Genomic DNA, 19,209 nt, shown 5'->3' with positions numbered 1-19,209 from the left:
CGAACCGAATCCAGTCAAACCAGAACCGAAACCGATCAAAACCCGAACCGAAACCGATAGTACCATAGTAAGCAACCGGTTTCAAACCGAGCCGAAAGTGATCATATATTTGCCAAACCTTTTTATCTTGTATTTTCACATCATGTGTGTTCATATATTAAAAACTAATTGAATGTTATATGTATGCTTTAACATGTATGTTACACATATGTTAAAGCATATGAAATTAACATATATGTAAAAATTGGCATACATGTTTTAAACAGAAAACATATTGTTTCCATAAAGTTATGATATTGATAATGTAGACAAACATTTATAATTTATGTAAACAAAAGATGAGCAAAACTAATGATGAAATTGCCTTAAAATAACCATTAAAAACAAAATTCAAACGTAGCTAAAACATCCAAAGATTCCGAAACAAAAGAAACTGAAAGATTAAACAATTGTTCACATGAGCAACCAAAATAAAACTGAAACATGAAATGTTTTTATACTCTAAGATGTGCTGGCTCTTCTTGTGTATTCGGAGTGGCGGTCTCTGAAACAGGGGCTTTCTTTTTTGTTGGGCAATTGCGTTTATCATGATCGGTTACATATTGTTTGCATATGCTACACTTTCGGGGCGTTTTCTTACTATTTTCGAGCGCTTTTTCACCCGGTCCAATTAATCGCTTATTTGTTCCGCTTCCTTTATTCTTGATTCCTTGTGGTGCCGTGAAGGAGACAACTGCAGAAGTAGAAGGACCTTTTAAGTCTTGGATTACAGCAGATTTTTTGTTATAGTCCGGCTCGTTAGGGAATTCCTCACAAATTTGATTCTTGATTTGTAGGACTGGCTCGTCAAGCATAGCAAGTCTGTCATCATTCCCTCTAACTCGATCAGCGCACTGCTGAATGTTATCGATAATTCTATGCCGAATTGTGTCATTGCGTGTTTGGTGTGCACAATATCGGTTGGTAACACCGAAAACACTAAGAGGAAGTGCATCTCTTAGCCATCGGGATTGAATATACTGTGGAGGTATCTTATCAACTTGATGGTGTCGGAAAACACAAAAGACATGTCGACAAAGATATCCAATCCGTATAAATCCCCTGCAGCTACATGCTGCAGATTTGGATGTCATGTCGAATGTAACCTACAGAGTTTAAAAAAAAAAGATAGTTAACGCTTCATTAGCATGGGCGGATCTACGGTAGTAACGGGTGGTTCCGCGGAACCACCCGAGTTTCGAAATTATAGTGTATTTATATATAGAAAATAATAAAGGAACCACCCTATAAATTATACAGGAACCATCTTAAAAACATATAAAGTGCTTGCCCGGATGGTAGTTTGTGGGTTTTGTAACCCGGAGGTCGCAGGTTCTATTCCCGTTTTTAACAGTTTTTTTTTTTTTTACCCTAAGTCCTGTTAGGGTTTTTTATAACATAAGCTGATAAGCAAAGCAGGCAAACCCCTGAACCAATCCGTGTCCTCATGGTCCTCAGCAGCTGCAGCCGCCTCTGTCCTCTGTCCACCGCTCCACCCTCAGGCTCAGCTCAGCCACTCCGGCAGTGGCACACCGCCGTCCGCCTCCGCCTCTGATTGAATCAGTCACTGGTTTCAAACCCCTGAACCAATCCTTGCCCCCATAAAAATCAATTCCAACAAAAACCTTTTTTTGCTTGCTCTGCTCACTAGTCCGGCAGTGGCACACCGCCGTCCGCCTCCTGTTAGGTATTTTTTTGCTTCTTGTATGATTCATTTTATTTAATCCATTCGAAATGATTATTGAAAGTAGTTTGCTTTGTGAAAATCTTTTTGAAAGAGAGTGTTGTATTCTAGTTATCCGATTCATATTGATCCAACCCAGTCCTTCTTAATTCTTATGAGTTATGACGATTCCCGAATCCAGGGATGCCCTCCACCTGTTCGACGATTTGTCTGAGTGAAAATTTGTTTTGATATTTGTAATTGTAACTTTATTTTTTATTTATTTCACTAAATAAACTTATGTGAATACCTTTATTTTTTTTATTTATTTCAAATAAAGCCTTAATGATTATTGGTTTTAATTTGTTAGTTTGTTAGTTTTTGTTAGTTTCTTAGTTTTAAATTTGTTAGTTTGAAATTGTTGATTTGTAGGTATTTTGAATATGAAGAGATATTATCAAAGTGAACCATCGAACCTTGGATCATCATCTTCAAGTAGTAAACCATTAAAAATAAATTTGGATGATCTACCATGGGATCCTTCCGAAAGGCAACCAATTTCATCTTATCACCCAAGTCAAAAAGATGAAATTAGACGGGCATATCTACTTAGAGGTCCATGTCAACCAACCGTGCATGATTGTCCTCTAACAAATTTTAGTGGTAAATTAAGACGCTTTAATGAGGAATGGTACACTAGTGAATTTGGAAATTGGTTGGAATATAGTGTCAAAGCGGATAAAGTGTATTGTTTGCATTGTTACTTGTTTAAGGAAAGTGGACAAAATGATGCAATGATGGTAAGAATTTTTTTTAATTCATAAAGACTATTGTATTGATATTATGTGTTTTTTAATTTCTAATGACGGTGTCTCTTTTATTATTTTATCGTATTTTTATTATGTAATGAACTTTTCCCGAACCATCGAACCGACCCGAACCTCAAACCGACCCGAAATTTTATATACCCGACTCGGTGAAATTGAAACATATAAAAGTAGTGAACCACCCAAAAAAAATTCCTGGATCCGCCACTGTTCATTAGATAACATATGTGGGTGCAGCATATGTGTCACAAATATATTAAAGTACCGTATACTCATTGACAATTGTTCTCCTGTGGTCTTGGTGGACAACTGTGTAAGTGAAACCTCCAGTAACATGCTCACGATTAGCTATGTAACAAAACTCTTTACCTTTTACTATCTCCTTTTGAACTTCAAGAAATATACTTCTAGTGTAGATATGAGCAGCATGTTGTTCAATAGGTAGTTTTGCTTTAAATTTAGGCGTGGTATCAATTGTTTGGAATTGAAGTTCGCGTTGCACATACCTTTGACCATCAAGGGCAGTTTCAAAACACATCATGAACTGAACGAGCGTGTTTGTAAAACTGGAATTTACTTTGAAAAGTGAGTTTGAGCTCTCACACCTTGATGTTGTTTTCATTAAGCAACACATTGGGATGTCTCTAAATTATCCTGGAACCCACTACTCCCGTATGTCAAACATATCAGTTAACCAACTATGTTCGGTTAACCCATGTTCATTCATCAGTGTATTCCATCTTGATTCAAACATAGATGGCTTAATGTAAACATTCCAAACCACCTTATGTGTGACATTCCCCAATTTCGGGTCTTGTTTGTATTCGTTTTTGTATTTGTTTATTATGTAAACCGACCCGATTTGTAAACCGAAGCTTATGTTATAATCAAAATGATGGATTTATGTTATAATATTGTTTCACACTTGTTGGGTCTTGAAAACATCCTATTTTTATTTTTATTTATATTTATATTTATTTATTTATTTATTTTTTTGTTGTTTTGTGTTTTTGTCTTGATCCATTTTGCATGAAAACTCTTGTGTCTCACACCCATATTTGACCACCAACATTACCCTATATATACACCACCTTTCCTCTTCATTTTCTCTTGCTACAACTCCAAAAAAAAAAAAAAACTCTCTCAAACATCAAAGATTCAAGGTTATCTTCTTAAGTGTTCTTGAAAGATTTTGGTCTTTCATATTAATTAGTTTATGTAGCCTTATTAATACTTGTTTATGGTTGTGCAACATATATATAATATACATCCCTTGTTTACCTTTGATAGTTATTTCTTCGATTCCGGTCGCTGAGGTTTCGGACCCCATAAGGCAAGGCTTCATGGAGGACTTCGTGTCCTTGATATATCTACATCTATATAACTTGTTCATACATATTAATCTTGCTTATTTTAGTTTGTTGGTCATGTTTACAAGTTCCATGGTTATGGGTTTTTAAAAGTCTATGCTTCGATTTAACCGTAAATAGCTCTAAACCGTAAACCGAACTTTGTTTGTTTAAACATACTTAGTGTTAGATCTAAGTTTCTAAAATCATTTTTACAAATTCTATGGTTATGGGTTTGTAGAATCTTACCTCGGTCTTAACCCGAAACACGATCCGAACCGAAAACCGAACTTTTGTTTAAAGACTTTATTGTTAACTTTTGGTATTTTTTTTATTTGTACATTATTATACAAGTTCTTTAGTGTTTGAACATGTGGAAACCATCTATGAACTTGTTGTGAGATGGAAACCGAACCAAACCGATTCTTGCTCGCTTAAGACACACAAGTGTGTTTTTTTTAGCCATCAAGACTTGTATATTTCTTTAAAAATAGTTACAAATTGATTTTTAAATATTTTCTTAAGTACTTGGAAATGTTGGATCCAACTTGATCTCATAACAAAGTTTGGACCGACAAAACCGAACACTCGCTTAACGTGCGTTGTTAGTTCAAAAACAATGGAACTACATACTTGGTTAAGTCTTATTAAATTTTATTGAGTTATCTCATAACATTCAATATTTTGGAAAGTTGACTTTGGGTTTGACCAATTATCAAGACCCGAACCGACAACCCGAACACTCGATAAAAAAAACCCGTTTTAGTATCTTTATTCCAAAGGGATTTGCATTCTTGCATTTTACCCACCTTATTACTTAACATAGGTTGAGTAAATATTAAGGTTAGATACTTTAACCCGGTTTCGAGCAAACTTACATTTTTAAAGGGTTATTATTATAAATTCTTAAATAGTCACATTTTAAACCTTGAACTTTAATTATTTACATTTCTCAACATTTATTTTGTTTAAAGACCTTCAAGACAACCTTTCTAAATTCAAGACTTCTTTTCTTTTTAGCCATTGTGCGTTAAACTCATCGTTTCGACAAATCTCCAAATTATCATCTTTCAAGTTTACCACTTGAAGGTGAGTACTTCATACCCCATTTTCCATCTTTTATTTTGGGGGTGACATTTCATACTTATTCAACAAAATGCTTTATATTTGAATCTTAAACCACAAACGTAGTTGTATACTTTACCTAAATAATTGCTCGATTTGGTGTTCTATGCTTATATGCCTATGTGTTTACCGCTTTTGGTTGGTGGAACTATAAAATCCTAGACTATTTGGCATCCCCTTATAGCAAGGTGTCGTTAACGTAATGCAATTAACGATAACTATAAAATCCTAGACTATTTGGCATCCCCTTATAGCTAGGTGTCGCTAATGTGTTTAGCGATATCTATTTATCCAAATTACCACTTTTATTTATCGTTTCGTATGCAAGTTTTGTGGCTATCTTTATTATATACTAATATGATTAAGCTTATGAATTGCTCACCGACCTTTGTGCTGACAAACTTTATTTTATGAAATGTTGCAGGTTTGCATCTTGGTTGATTTATGATTGTGAAGAAAACGACATCAAAGACCTTAGGATATTAGTAAAAATGAACAATATCAATTTGCCATATTTTGTGATATCTTGTTTATGGTTATTTTATGGATAATTGTTATGTGACATTTTCGATGTTGTGAAATGAAATGAGTTTATTAAACATTGTCACTTTAATTAGTGTCATGTGCTTATGGACAATCGTTACACCTCGGCATGTTCCGCCGCCTTTGGTCGGGGTGTGACAGATTGGTATCAAAGCCATGACAATAAGATAGGTGGTTAGACGTAACGACCTAGTATTGTTATGCTTAGGGTCCTATACGTGTGCTCATACGTGTTTACTCTATTTTGATTGTTCATATCGCATATTCTTTATAAACTTGTTTAAAATTCACCAATATCCCAAATGTTCACTTACACACACTTTCATAGTATTTCCAAGGTATCCTTAACTTAAAACGCAAAAAGTAGATTTTCATTGTGTTTTATGGATTACAAGATTAACTTGAATCCCGTTGTTTATAATCCCTTAAAGGTTGCATTTATATCGGGTTTGTAGCCCTCATAGGAAGCGAGACATTATAAAACGACCATTTGACAAAAAGATTCCAAGAATCGAAGGTGATTTAATTACCTGGAATGGTGGGATTATAGTGCTCGTTTTCTAGGCCACAAACCATGTTATACATGTGAATACTTTAAGTAGTCGAATGCGAGCGTTCCGGTCGCCATCCTAATTTTTCGGTGTCAAAACAATAGAACTACGGTGATTCGTGGACTAGTGCTTTGACATGACGTTGTATCCCGATTTATGGTGTTATTATCGTTATTTGAGTCAAAAACATGAAAAAAATTGCGGTGATTCGTGCACATGTTTAGACTCCAACGTTGTGTTTTATAAATTTTTTTTTTGAGTTGGAATATCAAATCATGGTGGTTCATGTACGATTTTCCGACTCTATAAACCTCAAAATCTCAAATTTTTAAGCTTTAACCCCTCAAAATCTCAAAATCATTTACGATTGTTTCCAGTTTGTTGTTTATATACAAAGATTTATATTTTATCTAACACTAACATCTACTCCTCACTAACTCTAGGATTCACAATCAAAAAGAAAATTTTACACACTCTCATATCCATTTCTTTTTTTACCTAAAACTTATTCCATTTCTTTATAATATTTTAGCATGCCTCCACTAAGACCGCGCAAGAGCACCAACCGACATATGGCTGCTTTTATCATCAAGAAAATGGCCGCTGTGATTCCCGAACTTGTAACTCAAATCCAAGCTACCCAACCTCCTCCACCCGTTGTTGCACCCGTTGAACCCAAACCCGTATCCTACCCATATAATCAATTTACTAGTGCCAACCCAACCGAATTCTGGGGTACGAACTGTGCGACTACCTTGTTGCAATGGTTCGAGTCTATGGAGAATGTGTTTAGATATAGCGAGTGCCCCGAAGCGAAAAAGACAAATTTCGCTTCAAGCATGTTTAGAAAAACCGCTCTAACATGGTGGGGTAGTGTCATACATCTCCAAGGGTCGGAAGCGGCTATGGCTCTTCCATGATCCGACCTCAAGGCACTCATGATGAAGAAGTTTTGTCCCAAACACAAACTTCAAAAGCTTGAGGAGGAATTTTGGAACCTCAAGCAAGATAGTGGTGATAACGCCGCTTACTCACTCCGTTTCCACGAGTTGAGCATTCTCGTCCCTCATTTGGTTACCCCGGCTGAGCGTGAGCTTGACAAATACATTGGGGGTTTACCTATGCAAATCCAGGACTCAGTCATGAGTAGCAAACCCGTGAATCTTAAGGATGCCATTACTCTAGCCGATGCGCTATCGGAGAATCATGTGAAAGCGGGTACCCTAACCCTCAAGAAACCAAACGAAAAAGCCAAACCCGAGCCCGCACCACAAGCCAAGGTTGAACCCGCACCACAAGCCATTAACTACTCCACCTCTTCCTGTCACAACAATAACAACAACAAGAAGAAACCCAAAACCAACTACCGAAACTATGCCGTTACCCAACCCCAACCTCAACAACAAACCCAAATTCCACCCCAAACCCGAAAACCCTATACCGGTACCGCCCCACTATGCAACATTTGCCAACTCCATCACCCACCAAACATGCCTTGTCACCATTGTACCATTTTAACCGACTTGGTCATCTCAACACCACATGCCGATCCGCACAACGAACCCAACCAAACCAACCAAGAACTTTTCCCCAAAATACTCAATACTGATATGCACCTTACCCACCAAACCAACCTCAACAACCCCGAGCTTGCTACAATTGCGGTGACCCTAACCATTTCCGCAACAATTGTCCTCGCCTCATCCTTACTAACCAAACCATGACCGCACCTTACTACCAAACTCAAGCTTACCAAGTTCAAACCTACCAACCTCAACTTTCCCAACACAATGCACCACTCATCCAACCCATCCAAGCCATACAAGCACCACCTCCTCCACCACCGCAAGCACCTCAAGTCAACCAAGGCAATCAAGGACGAGCTTTCATGATGAATGTTAATCAAGCTCAAGCGGCAAACGATATTGTGAACGGTATGTTTTTAGTGAACCAACATTTGGCTTCCATTTTATTTGATACGGGTGCCGATAGAAGTTTCATTTCTTTGAAATTTGAGTCGAAAATTGCCGTGTCTCGAACCAAGCTTTCCCGGTCATTTTCTGTTGAAGTCGCCAATGGGAACTCCATCACCATAAATTCCGTCGTCTGCGATTGTACTCTCGTTCTTGCTAACCATAAATTCTCCATCGATCTCATCCCGATGCAAATAGGAAGTTTCGATGTCATAGTAGGCATGGATTGGTTATCTTTGCACCGTGCCGAAGTTGTTTGCTTCGATAAATTCATTCGCATTCCGCTTGTTAACGGTAAAATCCTTAAGGTCTTCGGAAAAGCTACTTCGAGAAGGCTTAATCTCATGTCGTGCTCTCAATCGCAAAAATACTTACGCCAAAAGTATGCTCCGCTCCTGGCTCTCTTGGCGACAAAAGACAAAAAGGAAAGGAAAATCCAAGATATTTCTATTGTTCGTGATTTCCTCGATGTCTTTCCCGACGATGTCACCGGCCTTCCACCCGTTCGTCCGATTGAATTTCGAATCGATCTTGTGCCCGGCGCGATGCCTGTGGCCCAGGCTCCTTACCGTTTAGCCCCGTCAGAAATGCAAGAATTATCAAACCAACTCGAAGAACTTTCCAATAAAGGTTTCATTCGTCCTAGGTCTTCTCCTTGGGGCGCTCCTGTTCTCTTCGTGAAAAAGAAGGATGGTTCGTTTCGTATGTGAATCAATTATAGGAAACTTAACAAACTCACCATTAAAAATCGTTATCCCTTGCCACGAATCGACGACCTATTCGACCAACTTCAAGGCGCAACTTGCTTCTCCAAAATCGATCTTCGATCAGGTTATCATCAATTGCGTGTTCGCGAAGAAGACATTCCAAAAACCGCTTTCCGTACTCGATATGGACATTTTGAATTTTTGGTTATGCCCTTCGGGTTAACAAATGCACCTGCGGTGTTTATGGACCTCATGAACCGCGTTTGCAAACCATTCCTCGATAAATTCGTTATTGTCTTTATTGATGACATTCTCATCTTTTCCAAATCCAAAGCCGAACATGAGCATCATTTGCGTTCCATTCTCGAACTTCTTAGAAATGAACGACTTTATGCCAAGTTCTCCAAATGCGAATTTTGGCTGGAGCAAGTTCTTCTTTTGGGACATATCGTAAACAACAAAGGTATTCATGTTGATCCCGCTAAAATTGAGGCCGTTAAGGAATGGAAAACTCCAACGACTCCCACGGAAATTCGATCCTTCCTCGGTTTAGCCGGATATTATCAAACGTTTCATTCAAAACTTTTCCAAGATCTCTTTGCCTCTTACCTCCCTCACTCATAAAGGAAAACAATTTGATTGGGGTTCGAAGCAAGAAAAAGCCTTTTGTACTCTCAAGGACATGCTTTGCAATGCTCCCATTTTAACCCTTCCCGATGGAAACGACGATTTCGTGATATTTTGCGATGCCTCTCATCAAGGTCTTGGTTGTGTCCTCATGCAACGAGGTCAAGTCATCGCTTACGCATCAAGGCAACTTAAGGTCAACGAGAAGAACTACACGACTCATGATCTCGAACTTGGTGCCGTTGTTTTCGCTCTCAAAATCTTGAGACATTACCTTTATGGTACGAAATGTGTGGTTTTTACCGATCATAAAAGCCTTCAACACATTTTTGACCAAAAAGATCTCAATATGAGACAACGACGATGGGCCGAATTACTTAGTGATTACGATTGCGAAATTCGTTACCATCCCGGTAAAGCGAATGTTGTCGCCGACGCCCTAAGTCGAAAGGTTAATGTTAAATCCATTCTGCTTCTAAGCGTTGTCATTCAAACCGATCTTCAAATTCGAATCTTCCAAGCTCAACGTACCTCCGTTGAAGAAGGTAACATGTATGACGAAATGTCATGTGGAGCCGAACTTCAACTCGAAACCAAACCCGATGGTCTTTTGTACTTTCTCAATCGTTTGTGGGTTCCAAATCGCGATGACCTTCGTACTTGTATAATCGACGAAGCTCACAATTCGCGGTATTCCGTTCATCCCGGTGCGGATAAGATGTATTTCGATCTTCGTGCTACCTTTTGGTGGCCGGGTATGAAAAAGGACGTAGCGTTATTCGTATCTAAATGTCTTACTTACTCAAAAGTTAAAGCCGAACATCAAAGACCTTTTGGTCTACTCGAGAAACCACTGATTCCCGTTTGGAAATGGGAAGACATTGCTATGGACTTTATCACTAAATTACCTAACACCCAAAAGGGCAACGATAGCATATGGGTGATCATTGATCATTTGACGAAATCTGCTCATTTCATTCCGATCCGCGAGAAGTATTCTGTCGAGCAGCTTGCTCAAATCTATGTTCGAGAAATCGTGTGCCGACACGGTTTACCATTGACTATTATCTCTGACCGTGATGCTCGTTATACCTCTCATTTTTGGCGTTCACTTCAAGAAGTTTTGGGAACACGTCTCGATCTTAGCACCGCTTATCATCCTCAAACAAACGGTCAATCCGAACGTACAATACAAACTCTCGAGGATATGCTACGAGCATGTGTTCTTGATTTCGGTGGGAATTGGGATTCTCACATTCCATTCATTGAGTTTTCTTATAACAATAGCTACCATTCGAGCATTGAGATGGCTCCTTTCGAAGCTCTTTACGATCGTAAATGTCGTTCTCCGATAAGTTGGAACGAAGTCGGTGAAGCTCAAATCACGGGACCCGAAATGGTTCAAGAAGCCACCGACGTTATTGATCGAATCCGTAAGAACCTCCTAGCCGCTAGAAGTCGTCAAAAGAGTTACGCCGACAAACGGCGAAAACCGATCGAATTTAATGTTGGCGATCTTGTCCTTCTAAAAGTATCTCCTTGGAAGGGGGTAGCCCGTTTCGGAAAGAAGGGTAAACCGGCTCCTCGTTTCGTTGGTCCTTTTAAAATCCTTGAGCGTGTTGGAAAAGTAGCTTATTGACTCGAACTACCCAAAGAACTTACCGGTGTTCATCCGACATTTCATGTTTCAAATCTTAAAAAGTGCTTAGCCGAGGGTAATCTCTATATACCTCTCGACGAAGTACATGTCAATGAGTCGATGGTCTTGGTTGAACGACCCGTTGAGATCATGGATCGCAACGAGAAGAGAACTAAGCGTAGCCGTTTTCGGTTAGTCAAAGTTCGATGGGAATCACGGCGCGGCGCGGAATTCACTTGGGAGCGAGAAGACAAAATGAAAGAGAAGTATCCACATTTGTTCGCAGCATCGTCTTCATCTTAATTTCGGGGCGGAATTTCCTAAAGTAGGGGATACTGTGACATTCGTCAATTTCGGGTCTTGTTTGTATTCGTTTTTGTATTTGTTTATTATGTAAACCGACCCGATTTGTAAACCGAAGCTTATGTTATAATCAAAATGATGGATTTAAGTTATAATATTGTTTCACACTTGTTGGGTCTTGAAAACATCCTATTTTTATTTTTATTTATTTATTTATTATTTATTTATTTATTTATTTATTTTTTTGTTGTTTTGTGTTTTTGTCTTGATCCATTTTGCATGAAAACTCTTGTGTCTCACACCCATATTTGACCACCAACATTACCCTATATATACACCACCTTTCCTCTTCATTTTCCCTTGCTACAACTCAAAAAAAAAAAACTCTCTCAAACATCAAAGATTCAAGGTTATCTTCTTAAGTGTTCTTGAAGGATTTTGGTTTTCATCTTAATTAGTTTATGTAGCCTTATTAATACTTGTTTATGGTTGTGCAACATATATATAATATACATCCCTTGTTTACCTTTGATAGTTACTTCTTCGATTCCGGTCGGTGAGGTTTCGGACCCCATAAGGCAAGGCTTCATGGAGGACTTCGTGTCCTTGATATATATACATCTATATAACTTGTTCATACATATTAATCTTGCTTATTTTAGTTTGTTGGTCATGTTTACAAGTTCCATGGTTATGGGTTTTTAAAAGTCTATGCTTCGGTTTAACCGTAAATAGCTCTAAACCGTAAACCGAACTTTGTTACTAGTTTTGTTTGTTTAAACATACTTAGTGTTAGATCTAAGTTTCTAAAATCATTTTTACAAATTCTATGGTTATGGGTTTGTAGAATCTTACCTCGGTCTTAACCCGAAACACGATCCGAACCGAAAACCGAACTTTTGTTTAAAGACTTTATTGTTAACTTTTGGTATTTTTTTTATTTGTACATTATTATACAAGTTCTTTAGTGTTTGAACATGTGGAAACCATCTATGAACTTGTTGTGAGATGGAAACGAACCAAACCGATTCTTGCTCGCTTAAGACACACAAGTGTTTTTTTTTTTTAGCCATCAAGACTTGTATATTTCTTTAAAAATAGTTACAAATTGATTTTTAAATATTTTCTTAAGTACTTGGAAATGTTGGATCCAACTTGATCTCATAACAAAGTTTGGACCGACAAAACCGAACACTCGCTTAACGTGCGTTGTTAGTTCTAAAACAATGGAACTACATACTTGGTTAAGTCTTATTAAATTTTATTGAGTTATCTCATAACATTCAATATTTTGGAAAGTTGACTTTGGGTTTAACCAATTATCAAGACCCGAACCGACAACCCGAACACTCGATAAAAAAAACCCGTTTTAGTATCTTTATTCCAAAGGGATTTGCATTCTTGCATTTTACCCACCTTATTACTTAACATAGGTTGAGTAAATATTAAGGTTAGATACTTTAACCCGGTTTCGAGCAAACTTACATTTTTAAAGGGTTATTATTATAAATTCTTAAATAGTCGTCACATTTTAAACCTTGAACTTTAATTATTTACATTTCTCAACATTTATTTTGTTTAAAGACCTTCAAGACAACCTTTCTAAATTCAAGACTTCTTTTCTTTTTAGCCATTGTGCGTTAAACTCATCGTTTCGACAAATCTCCAAATTATCATCTTTCAAGTTTACCACTTGAAGGTGAGTACTTCATACCCCATTTTCCATCTTTTATTTTGGGGGTGACATTTCATACTTATTCAACAAAATGCTTTACATTTGAATCTTAAACCACAAACGTAGTTGTATACTTTACCTAAATAATTGCTCGATTTGGTGTTCTATGCTTATATGCCTATGTGTTTATCGCTTTTGGTTGGTGGAACTATAAAATCCTAGACTATTTGGCATCCCCTTATAGCAAGGTGTCGTTAACGTAATGCAATTAACGATAACTATAAAATCCTAGACTATTTGGCATCCCCTTATAGCTAGGTGTCGCTAATGTGTTTAGCGATATCTATTTATCCAAATTACCACTTTTATTTATCGTTTCGTATGCAAGTTTTGTGGCTATCTTTATTATATACTAATATGATTAAGCTTATGAATTGCTCACCGACCTTTGTGCTGACAAACTTTATTTTATGAAATGTTGCAGGTTTGCATCTTGGTTGATTTATGATTGTGAAGAAAACGACATCAAAGACCTTAGGATATTAGTAAAAATGAACAATATCAATTTGCCATATTTTGTGATATCTTGTTTATGGTTATTTTATGGATAATTGTTATGTGACATTTTCGATGTTGTGAAATGAAATGAGTTTATTAAACATTGTCACTTTAATTAGTGTCATGTGCTTATGGACAATCGTTACACCTCGGCATGTTCCGCCGCCTTTGGTCGGGGTGTGACATTATGTATTGATCTTCGCAGGTCTGTGTTGTTTAACAAATCTCCAGAAATCTGAAAAGGAAAAAATCACAAAACCAAATATTTAATGACTACACATATGGAGTCCGTCTTGGTACCAAGATGCAAGATGGAATTTACTGATTACATATATGTTATTATACACATATGAAAAGTGTGACCTATTTATTTATCATATATGTATAAAGCCAAACCCCCAATTGTTTTGGAACATTTAGTAATGCACCGTACACATGTGTCACAACATATATGTATATATTAATATATATATATACATATATGAAAATATACTTACCTTTAACGGGAGTTTCTTCATTATATGCCACATACAAAGACGATGGGTTGCCTTGTCAAGAACCCTATTAACCGCCTGCTTCATAGCCGGGTCCTGATCGCTTAAAACTAATCTAGGTTGCTTGGCATGTGCTTGCAGAAATGCATTTAGCAGCCACTCATATGACTCGATTGTTTCACTATACAATATCCCGGCACCAAACGTAACACATTTCTTGTGGTGATCTACACCAGTGAAGGGTACAAAAATTATGTTGTACCTATTAAAAAAACAAAAGCAAATATAATAAAAGTAAAATATATTGAACGTATTAAAAAGGATAATAGCAATTACTTATTTGTTTGATACGTTGCATCAAAGGCCAAGACATCACCAAAAGCATCATAGTTACACTTTGAAACACCATCAGCCCAGAACATCGCTACAAGCTCACCATGAACCACTTGGTGTAGAAATGTGAAGTTTTCTAAGTTTGTAGCACGTGCCTTCATGTTTGCTACAACCATTTTTGCGTCTTTCAAACCAATGGCCTGGTCTATATCCCTGGCCCAATTCTTTAATCCAGTTTTTGTATCTCGGACCATATGATGACCCCCTTTTAATACGGTTTGCAACCTAAAGACTTTTATTGGGCCAACATTTGCCAAACGACATTTGGCAATATACTCCATTTCAGAGAAATTTAGCTTTTTTCTCTTTTTTGTCAAGTCTAAATTGTAGGAACTTACAAAACCATGGTTATGATTCTCGATAAATCCATATAGTTCAAAACGCATGCCACCTTTTTCAATGGAAAGTTTTATACGTGCCCTACAATTTGTAACTTTGAAATTGCTATGACGAACAGGAGATTTAGTACAATCATCCAGTGAGTCAAAATTCTGCCCAGCAGGTTGTCCGGCTTTGTTACACAAAATATACCTATGTGTAAGGATTCCCTCCTTATTATATTTCGTAGTTCCTAGACGAGTTTCAAATCTAGCTTTCTCCGCATAGGCTTCGTACATAGTGACAACATCCTCCCATTTATCATAAAAAGCACCGGGCACAAGTTTATACTCCAGTGGCACGTGAGGAATCCAGTATGTTGTTCTGTTGGGGGATTGATACACGTTCCTGCTTATTGATTCTACATGAGTGTAAATAATGATATCATTAAAAAAAAGGCTAACGTGCTATATGCATAACATATATGCACTGGTAAAAAAAATAAATCAATATGTAGAAAGTTCAAAACAAAATCAATAGTAGCAAGGTCCCACCAAAATCCAGTATTATCACAACCAAATCAATAATTGCAAGGTCCCATAAAAATCAGTGAAATATGAAAAAGAAAACATTTCTTAATTAACAAAAATATACACTGATGATGTACGCACCTTCTTGATTGAGAATATGGTATGACGTATTATTTGATTGAACATATTCGTTTGAATCACCATTAATGTTATTCAAGCACTGAATCCATTTGAATTGCGATCTCGCTAACTGCAATGTAGAAGCTCTTTTAACGATTAAATCAACTAGTTTTAAAGATAATAGATAACATCAAGTAAATCGTACCTGCGTCTTCAATGGATTGTGGATTAGAATGTTTGTGATTGCGAATATTTCAGCATGATGTATTACGTGATAATCGTGGAATAGTTGATAAACCCTATAACTGACTGGAACTTTAGGGGTGGTTCTCATTTGAACCCTCTGATTCACCAAACTTACAATTCCACCCCTTCCCGTAACACTTAAACCCTGACACTGCATCACCGATTATTATTCTATTCTATTGAAATGGAGGCGAACATCAAGGACGAAGATCTGTTCAAAGCGGCCGATAACGGCGACGTGTCGTATTTGACATCGCTGAGTCAGCCGCAGTTGCTCCGTTGTCTCACTCTTCGTAACGAAGACGGCCGTTCGTTGCTTCATGTTGCCGTGAGAAATTAATTTTATTGTTCAGGTGGTGAAGATACTTTCAGCTTTTGATCAATCAGTGAGTGGGATTAACAGTGCTGATGAAGAAGGCTGGGCGCCACTGCATTCTGCTGCAAGCAGTGGAAATGTTGAAATTATCCAGATTTTGCTAGACAGAGGTTTGATTATCGTTATATCCTGACTCGTGTAATAAGATTTTTGGCTCCGTAGATGTTCATAACTCTGGTTATTACGTTGCTTTATTCAATATATTATCTGCTGAAAGAATAAGATTCTGATGAACAGGGGCGGATGAAAATTTGAAAAACAATGGTGGTAGAACTGCTCTGCACTATGCTGCCAGCAAGGGTTGGGTTAAAGTCGCTGAAATTTTGCTTTCTAATGGAGCAAGGATCAATGCAAAGGACAAGGTTTGTAACTTCATAATGATTTACAAGTTTTCAGTTTATCTTTCAAACAATAATCTTTCATTATCTCTTTGGTTGCTTATTGCTTGAAGTTCATTTTATATAGGTCGGATGCACACCGTTGCATCGTGCAGCAAGTACAGGAAACTCAGAGTTGTGTGAACTTTTGATCGAGGAAGGTGCGGATATTGATGCTGTTGATAGAGCGGGGCAAACTCCTATTATGACTGCAGTGATATGCCATAACAAAGAGGTACATGCTCATACACGGTTATACTTTTAATATAAATATCAGATAATTATGTTATCAAGTTGATTTCTTTGTGTTTGTTTGGTGACACAGGTAGCTCTTCTACTGATCCGACATGGTGCGGATGTTGACGTTGAAGACAAGGAAGGATACACTGTGCTTGGTAGAGCATCTGATGAATTCAGACCGATACTTATAGACGCTGCAAAGGCCATGCTCGAAGGATGAACGGTTTTTAGAACGACACCTTTATAGGGAAAACACTTAACATGGAACGCTACTACTGTTTTGAGCAAAACATTGCTATTTTTGTGTTTGTACTCGAGTTTGGTGATTAGTATGTTAATCTGACTGTTTTTGTTTTTATAGTTATATATATCTATTCAAAAAGGAACTTTTATCTAATAACTTATTGTTATTGTACTCAATTGATTTTCCAGCCAACTTAATTTATATACTATAAATACATAAATGCAGTTTTTAAATTGTATTATAAATATATAACTAAATGTTTTTACAACTCGAATGAGCATTTTAATTAAGTTCAGAACTATATAACTAAATGTTATTACAACTCTAAACCATATGTTATACAATAACCATATTTGATATTCGGAAGCTTCATGCACGGATTTGATATCCCTCCCCATTGCTGGGGTACCTCCACTACTTTATATATTAACATGTATTGATCATATAACTTTTTTATAAACTTTTTGTGTTACACATACTCTATATTGTAGAACATAAATAGAATAATCATTAGAACCTGTTAAATGAAAAGTATCAGGTGATAACCAAAGCAATTTATGAACTACAAATTGATAATCCATACAAAGCAATTTATGAACTACAAATTGATGATCCATACAGAAAACACAAACTTTCAGATCATATCTTGCGAATATGCAAGAATATCTTTCTCAAAGATAGCCATTTCTTCTTCTTCCAATCGAACTATTGCTTCAATACAATCTCCAGAGGGAGTATCCACCAACTGAACGACGTTTCCATCCGAGACTCCACTTTTGGCTATCACCCGTACGGGTTTTCCCCACCCAAAATCGACTTGGTAAAATGGAAACCGACACAAGCTCGAAAAAGTATATGTTCGACTTTGATCATCACTTACCGTCGAAAATTTGTTTAAAAGCATTTCTCCAAGTTCTTCCACATTTCTAACTTCTTTAATCTCCATTATCTCTTTTCTCAGCTTAGCTATAACCTCAGTGAAGTTGATTTCACCAGAATCCACTGTTATGTCTGCTATTGTACATATATTGCCAGCTGCTATTTCAGGACGGTTTTTTTCGATTATTTTTTTCCCATGTTCACCACATGGCACATGGTTGCTGGTTGCGAAGAACCTGATAATGTTGTGGCAGCCTCCATCGCAGATTTAAAAATTAGAGATGACAATATTTCGACCCTTGTAGGTTTCACTGATGACGTGCTAACCAACTTGTTCTTGAGCTCATTCAGTTTTGAGTTTGTGAACATGAATGTCCTTGTTGCATACTTAACTCTGTCTATTCCCTTAAAGTCATACTCTGGTACTTCAATGTTACTTTTGGAAGCTGATAACCAAAAGGTAGGAGTTTTAGGGTATCCACCACGTGTAACAGTAGCCCAGTGGTTCAAAAAGTTAGCCATCGTGAATCCATCACCAAGCTTGTGCGAAATGGACACACCCAGTGCGACTGCACCACACTTGAAATGATTCAGCCAGACCTCGACCAAATTAGGATTATCACCTGCCGCATAATTAGGAATGAGTTGGTCTAAGATACTTTCGTCGAGATCTTTCATGACAACGAAGTCCCTGAGCCGGCTATCATTAGAAACTTCCAAGAACTCAACACCTTGGTCACTACAGTCAATTATAGGCATCGAAGGTGCTAGAAACCGGCCTGCAAATGGATAGTATGATGTTAAGGTCTCTGATAATGACTTCTTTAGGATGTTGATGTCACCTACGTTCGTGTTGTTTTTGTAGAAGAATATAAATCGCACCATGGTATTGGGAGCCATCTGATCAACTAATGAAAGATTATGAGTTTTGAGGTGTGGAGGTGTTGGAGAAGATGGTTTAATGGTTTCTCGATATACAATAGTATGAAGTTGCTTTGATCTTAAACATCTTAGGAGCCTTGTCATGATCATGGTCATTATTGATGACAATGTTACTAGTGATTTAAGATGTATGGATGCATCTATGTGCACTTCTTTTTATAATGCCTCAATGTATATATTAATTAAGTAATTTATGGAACGTCCAAAGTATGATTTCTTTTAAATAGGCAGCAATTAACAATCGACAATCAACGTTTATGTGCTCATGGGTGGTTGAATGGAATAATTTGGCATATAATTTTATTTATTCTACATGTGTCTATTTGATTAGTGCAAAAAACCAAATAAGTTAAAAGTTAATTAATTGTGTATACTTGTATCCAAGTGCTAAACGAATTAATAAGTTAGGTTAAACGTACCACCTCATCAATTTGTCATACCACATTTTATGAACTTTCAATTCCTTTGATA

The 19,209-nt window shown here is 37.1% G+C and overlaps 2 protein-coding genes across 2 annotated transcripts; both read right to left on the bottom strand.

Moving 5' to 3' along the window:
* Nucleotides 1–494: 494 nt before the first annotated feature.
* LOC143541432 (protein FAR-RED IMPAIRED RESPONSE 1-like) lies at nt 495–15,768 on the bottom strand. The gene is made up of 5 exons (XM_077034263.1): nt 15,640–15,768; nt 15,456–15,564; nt 14,425–15,205; nt 14,077–14,335; nt 495–1,145 (listed from the first exon to the last, which is right to left on the bottom strand). Exons 1-5 carry the CDS (start codon nt 15,766–15,768, stop codon nt 495–497), a joined length of 1,929 nt encoding a protein of 642 aa, XP_076890378.1.
* Nucleotides 15,769–17,551: 1,783 nt separating this feature from the next.
* LOC143541431 (tabersonine-19-hydroxy-O-acetyltransferase-like) lies at nt 17,552–18,681 on the bottom strand. Its single transcript, XM_077034262.1, has 2 exons — nt 18,128–18,681; nt 17,552–18,032 (listed from the first exon to the last, which is right to left on the bottom strand). Exons 1-2 carry the CDS (start codon nt 18,679–18,681, stop codon nt 17,552–17,554), a joined length of 1,035 nt encoding a protein of 344 aa, XP_076890377.1.
* Between the last annotated feature and the right edge of the window lie 528 nt (nt 18,682–19,209).

This window comes from Bidens hawaiensis, unplaced genomic scaffold (assembly GCF_021521415.1).
Source record: "Bidens hawaiensis isolate Kalapana, Puna unplaced genomic scaffold, B.hawaiensis_p1.1 tig00012594_1, whole genome shotgun sequence".
Classification (NCBI taxonomy): Eukaryota; Viridiplantae; Streptophyta; class Magnoliopsida; order Asterales; family Asteraceae; genus Bidens; species Bidens hawaiensis.
Note: the sequence above shows the minus strand (reverse complement) of the source record. Positions and strands in the feature narration are given on the sequence as shown.